Source organism: Tripterygium wilfordii, chromosome 4 (genome assembly GCF_013401445.1).
Source record: "Tripterygium wilfordii isolate XIE 37 chromosome 4, ASM1340144v1, whole genome shotgun sequence".
NCBI lineage: Eukaryota > Viridiplantae > Streptophyta > Magnoliopsida > Celastrales > Celastraceae > Tripterygium > Tripterygium wilfordii.
The window spans coordinates 13,534,630-13,541,101 of NC_052235.1; the positions used below are offsets into that span (position 1 = coordinate 13,534,630).

The 6,472-nt window shown below is 35.8% G+C and overlaps 1 protein-coding gene and 1 non-coding gene across 2 annotated transcripts; one reads left to right on the top strand and one right to left on the bottom strand.

Moving 5' to 3' along the window:
* Positions 1-1,097: 1,097 nt before the first annotated feature.
* Positions 1,098-1,169, top strand: TRNAE-UUC. The gene has a single exon. It is a non-coding gene; the product is annotated as a tRNA-Glu (tRNA).
* Positions 1,170-3,151: 1,982 nt separating this feature from the next.
* On the bottom strand, positions 3,152-6,006 carry LOC119996240 (probable receptor-like serine/threonine-protein kinase At5g57670). Its single transcript, XM_038842805.1, has 7 exons — positions 5,607-6,006; positions 5,242-5,502; positions 4,983-5,140; positions 4,810-4,889; positions 4,589-4,724; positions 4,320-4,469; positions 3,152-3,489 (listed from the first exon to the last, which is right to left on the bottom strand). Exons 1-7 carry the CDS (start codon positions 5,785-5,787, stop codon positions 3,280-3,282), a joined length of 1,176 nt encoding a protein of 391 aa, XP_038698733.1. The 5' UTR covers positions 5,788-6,006; the 3' UTR covers positions 3,152-3,279.
* Positions 6,007-6,472: the final 466 nt, after the last annotated feature.

The window sequence follows — 6,472 nt, forward strand, 5'->3', positions numbered from 1 at the left end:
CGATCATTGTGTTGAGGCTATGGCTGTGCTTCAGAGTTCACAAATTTTTAATTAATCCGGTTTTCAAGATATTTCTGTTGAAACAGACTCTTCTATCATTGTCTCTGCACTGACACCTGAGTCATATCATTTATCAATTTTTAGATATATTACGGTTGCCGTTTAAGAAGATTACTCTTTTCTTTGGGTTATGTGACTTTTAGTCATGTACCCCGCGAGGGCAATAAATTTGCTCACGTTCTTGCTTGAAATTTCAAAATTTTGGGAGATTTTCGTGTTTGGTTGGAAAGTTTTTCTTCTTGTGTATTCTATGCTATTACTGCGGATTGTGTAACTTGGTTGGAGTACTGAAATATTTTGTAGTTTCTTTATAAAAAAAAACATATACCTGGAAAACATCTCATAATACATACTATCAAAATACCTAAAATGCATCTAAAAAATACCCAAGCACAGTAATTTATTGTCCCAATCCTATTTCCATAATTTAATTGTTAGGGCAAATGCAATGGTAAAGTGTTATTGGGCCAACAAAGATGTTGTCTTTTGCTGATGTGACTGTATTGTAAAATGTGTTTTGCTTATGTGGTTATATTGGGATAAGTGTTTTGCTGATGTGGATGTATTGATATTTGATGTTTTGGTGTAGTTTTGTTGTGGATAATATGGAGGAATAGAATGTTGTTGGCCTCCATGTTGGGTGGGAAGAGAAATTGTATAGAAATTTGTGTTTTGTTGATGTGGTTGTATTGGAAGATGTGTTTTGCTGATGTAGCTGTATTAGAATACGTATTTGACTTGATTTTTTGTGTAATAGAGGTGGGACCGACAAATAAGAAACCATTACATTTACCCTAAGGTTGGTAACATGCAGACACCCAAATCATCATCAAGCTTACGTCAATTTATTATTTTTAATTTGTTCAAATTACTTTTCACTAGTTTCAACTTAAAAACATAATGAATAATCATATTCTTTTGTATTTTTCTTGCAAGAAAAAGATAGGGACTAGCATTTAAGAAATTCAATATTTAATAAACACACACCCGTATAATAATAAGTTATATAGAGACGAAATTCACATCGCACATCAAAATCCGTTGTCGTCCAGCGGTTAGGATATCTGGCTTTCACCCAGGAGACCCGGGTTCGATTCCCGGCAACGGAACTTTTAATTTTTTTATTTTGGCACAAATGATACATGACAATTGTAAAACTTTATATTGCTGACAAGAACAATAAACACATTTCACCCCACACACACACACACACACACACACACACATATATATAGCAGTGCACATGCATAGGAGATGGTGAAGAACCATAGGTACCTAACCACATACTTTGTTTAAGGACTGGACGGCCCTTGTTTAACATTTCATGCCTTAAATTAATAGTGCATAAAGGCTTCAATCAGTGGAGATTCTAGAAGTTTTTTGATTGCAAATTAAAGCTTAACTTGATTGACAAGACCTTATCCAAAGTATATAATTATGATGAAGTCAAAACTGCTTGTCATATATTGCTTTGGACTCTTGTTAATTGTTTGTGTTTTCCAGACCTTGATACCCTACTAAGATTATTCCTAATCTGCCACGCCCACGCGAATCTATATAGCTCCACCAGTCCCCAAGTCCCTTTTAAGTTAAACAACCCTTAGGTCTTAACCCACTTATCAAAACTTTTTGAACTACTCCAAAACTTTAAGAAATAAATAAATATCAAGGCTGCATGTGATTCCATACCAACATCACACCCACACCCACACAGTACACAGATATATATATATATATATGTTATGTGTGTATGTATGTATATGTAACATGTGTGTAGATATATATATATATATATATATATATATATATATATATATATATATATATATATATATAGTTGAGCTAACAACATATTATGTGTCCTCACCACATTATCGCAAAGGCCAAGTCTACCTGTTCTTCAACTGCCATGTGTGAATGTGTTCTTAAAAAAATATATATGCATATATATATATATATATATAAATTCTCCTATGTGGATCAAAAGTGTGGACCAAGTTTGTGAACTTGTTTTTCAACCATAGATATGGTGGGTCCCATAATAAATGTGTGACTCCCATTTATGTTGTGTTTTATTACAACCATTATATTTTGGTCCACAAACTTGGTCCACATAAGAGAATTCCTATATATATAAATATATATTTGTAAGTATTACAATTTATTTTCATGCAAGACCATGCCAGCAGTTAACACCTCAAAACATTTTGTGTATATACACACACATATGTAAGAGATAAATACATATTATATGGGTTGGTTGAGAGGGTCTTGTCAGTTGTCACCCCGTTTAAGGCCAAAGGTGACAGTTGTTTTTTTTTTTTTCAATATGGTCCAAAATCCAAATGTTTGATTAACAAATTTTAGAATAATTTCAAACAAATTTTGTGTGCCTTTAATGTCAACTTTTAAGTCCCGGATGTCCAGAAGAAAAGTCGACACATGGGTTATTGCTCTATTTGAATGTTAATAGTCCCATCAACTACAATACAAATACATTTAGCCATATGAACAACAAATATTGTATATAAGCCGACAGTTTGTTTGGACCACAACTCACTACCCACAGCTGGTTAGTGGTTACTCTCATTAATGAGATTCATTATATAGCGTACTTTACACTTTCAATGTTAGTACTGCCAAATCCCCAATTGGTTGGTTGTGAATGATCAATGATATATGCAGTTATGCACAATCAGTTGATGCCTTTTTTTTTCATAAAAAAAGAAGAAAAGATCCCTTTTTTTGCGCACCAAAATGATAAAGATTCTAGCAATGGATATCTCAATTATCCCAGCTGTTGAATTGAACGCGAGTTAAGGATACTTGTGATGGAAACTGCAGACAATCCCTACAGTTTCCACTGCAGCTGTCAAATTTAATTTTAAGTATGGGACTCACACTGCTTTTTATTTCAAAAAGATGCTTTTTATTTCAAAAAGATGAACAAATAAAAAGATGAACGTACGGTCTAGTGATTCTACTATGTGCAGTTTCACTACAGGAACCCTCATTCGGTTGGATGCACATGATCTAAATGTAGTATTCATAGACTCCACATGATGTAAATGAAATCGTGTGCGCACAATTCTCTCATATGGACAGTGATTAATATTAATAAGAGAGCCAAATGGGGGGTGTTTAGTTACAACAATACTTCACTCTCTATATTGCATCATATGTTTGTATTTACATTATGTGGACAAAAGTGGTATTCCACTAATTAACTATTTGAGGCCAGGAGCTTGTTGCAGAGAGAATTGAATCTTCAGGGGAGGTAATTGAGGATGAATTAGAGTCACAGTCATCATCTTCATCATCATATTCTAAATCTTCAAAACCCCAGAATTCTTCATTCTCTTCTTCCTCTTCGGCCGGTATTTTCCATCTTTGTTCATCAACCATCCCTTCTAGCATTATCTCCAATACCTGTGTTTTATGCAGCAAAATGTATCAAGCAACCTCATTTAATTTAGTCATCAATTAGGCACCGAAACTAATTGACTTGTAATAGACTACCAAAAGTCACTATCCTTTCTTCATATTCTAATCATGGTTCATTGCATGGTTTAGCTCTTTAAAGATCGATTAGGTTAGGTAGAATAGAACATCCTCATGCCTAATTACATTGCGTGAAAACAAATAAAATAGAAAAAAAAAACTCAGATGCCCCATCAACACCACAAAAAGAAACAAAAATAGGGACCAGAATCAAAGATTTAATTGTTGCAGCACTATTGACTAGTTAAAATGGTGTACTAATTAAGTCATTACAGGCAAACCACCAAAACTTGCATAAACAATGACCGATGACAATTCATACTGTATTATCTAAAGTTATCAGTAGCTGATTTAAATATACCAGAAACTTATACGTATATGACAAGAAGTCCCTGTCCCTGAGACAGTCAAGCTACAGTTAATTAAGCATTGGATTGATGATCATGACACAAGATTTCGATGCGACGATCGGTATCACGAAGAATAAATTATCTCTTCCATGCCTAACAACTAACAAGGTCATCTATGCAAGACTTCTTGCACATTTGATCATTCACAGGAGAAAAGACGATGGACCACACAGAAACACACATATATAAACAAATATATCAGCATACCAATGTTACATCATATATAAATAATAACAATGTCCATGAAAATATAGGGTATGTAACTAAAATCAAGATGTGTAGGCTCCTTGAATGTTCATAATTATATGGTACCGTGAAAATGAGAGACATTTAAAAGTACAGGTATACCTCGCTCATGGTAGGGCGCCAAACCGAAGACTGTCGGATGCAGAGAGAGGCTGCAATGGCAAGTCTTTTAAATTGGTTAACATCATAGGCCCCTCCAAGCCTTGGATCTGCCAGCTTTTCCACATCCCCTTGTTTCAACACTGGCTTTGCCTGTTCAATATCATATCAAAACACCAAGTTGAGATTATCTAATTCATTAAATCACTTTCACAAGTTCTTTTTAATTAAATAGACTACTTGTTCAAAGAAAACCACACAGTTGCTATTACCCAGCTGTGCAAGCTTTGGTGAGTACCATCGACCGGTTTTCGGCCTGAGATGATCTCTAGTAGGAAGACACCGAAAGCGAAAACATCGGTCTTCTCATCCACAATTCCATGCATGAAGTACTCTGGTGCTAAATGGCTACAAAATCCCATTTTTTCAATCAGATTCAACTCTAATAGAAGCTCTTAATTTAGAATGGAATTGTTAGTTTCACAGTAAATACCCAAATGTTCCTTCAATGGGAGCGATTGAATGGTGAGTCCATTGAGAGGGCAGCCACTTTGCGAGCCCAAAATCGGATATCTAATTGAATTTGGACGCAAAAATAGTGATATTTAAATTAAATTACAGTACAGTACTGGTTTAATCAAGTCAAGGAAAGAAAGAATTAGGTACCTGCGGTTCAAAATCTCCAGTTAGAAGAATGTTTGAAGACTTGATGTCTCGGTGGATTATTCTTCTTTGACAGACTTTGTGCAAGTAATGGAGGCCTCCGGCAGTCCCAATTGCAATCTTGTACCTTATTTTCCAATCCACAACCGGGAACTTATCATCTACAATAACCAATTTCTGACAATTAGAGAGAATCCTAAGAAAACACAAACAGTTTGATAGAGTCTAAGAACATAAAGAAAACATAATTTTGTCTTTGTACCATGGAGAAGGGAAGCAACAGTGCCTCTAGAAGAGAAGCTGAAAATCAGATAAAGTCCATTGTCAATGCAACAGCCAAGCAGAGACAAAACATTTGGGTGACAAACATGACCAATTGTTCCAATTTCCATCAAGAAATCCTTCTCTTTCCTCTCATCAGTGGTAGATGAAGCTTTTGTGAGTCTCTTCACTGCAATTTCTTCTCCATCACTCAACAATCCCCTGTACACCTCCGCATAGCCTCCTTTTCCCACCAAGTTCTCTGTCATTCACATAAAAAAATCACTGTTTTTCAACACAAAATCCATAAAAAAAAAAAGCATATCTTTATTAGTTTGTGTAATTTGTAGGCCATGAGAAGCGAACCTGGACGAAACCCATTTGTGGCATCAAAGATTTCTTCAAAGGAGAAGCATTTCCAAGTGGGTCTTTCAGAATGGTGGTCTCCTTCTTCAATGGAGGTGCTCGGATTTGCAAATTCATCTCCAAAACTGAGCCGTTTCCTCGAGAAAAGCCGTTTGAGGCTGTTGGTTCTCATGTATTTCATTGTGCGTGGTTAAAACAAAATGAACCCAACCCACACAAACTCTGTTTCATTCAGAGGAGACCCAGTGGAGAGAGAAGGGTGTTTCTCTTAAAAGAAGTGACCTTTATAGGAAACAATGAAGCCTAGATTTAAGAGAGAGTCAAAAGGTATGTCTCTGTTTATTTGAGGCAAGGTTGCAGGGAGGGACAAGCAGCGGTGAGGGAGTAGGATAGCTTACATGGGTTGGTGCGTATTTGATATTTACTCAGGTGAGAGAGGCCATAGATTGGAATTGTAAAAACTACTTTGTTTCAACAAAAAGTAAGGAATAGAGGATGGCGATGGCAGGAAGGGGGTTGAAATTAGTCCAGTCAATTTCATCAAATCTTCACCATTCAATGTACGATTGCATTGGATTTGATAACATCACATCTCACCATTCAATCGTGTAAATTTGATGAAATTGATGGAATAATTTCAGTCAATCTTTAATCTTTTTACGACAATGGCATGGACTCCCCCTCTCTCTTGTGCACATTTATGTGATTTTCACAAAGAAAAGGGAGACTTTTCCAGGAAGTAGTCAACACTCAAGCATTTGAGCATTTGGATTTTGAAAGAGGGATGACTCCCTCTACATGGGGCAAGCCCTCTAGGTCCCCACTCCCCACAGCCCATTTTTGTGTGTTCGAGATTCAATTGATAT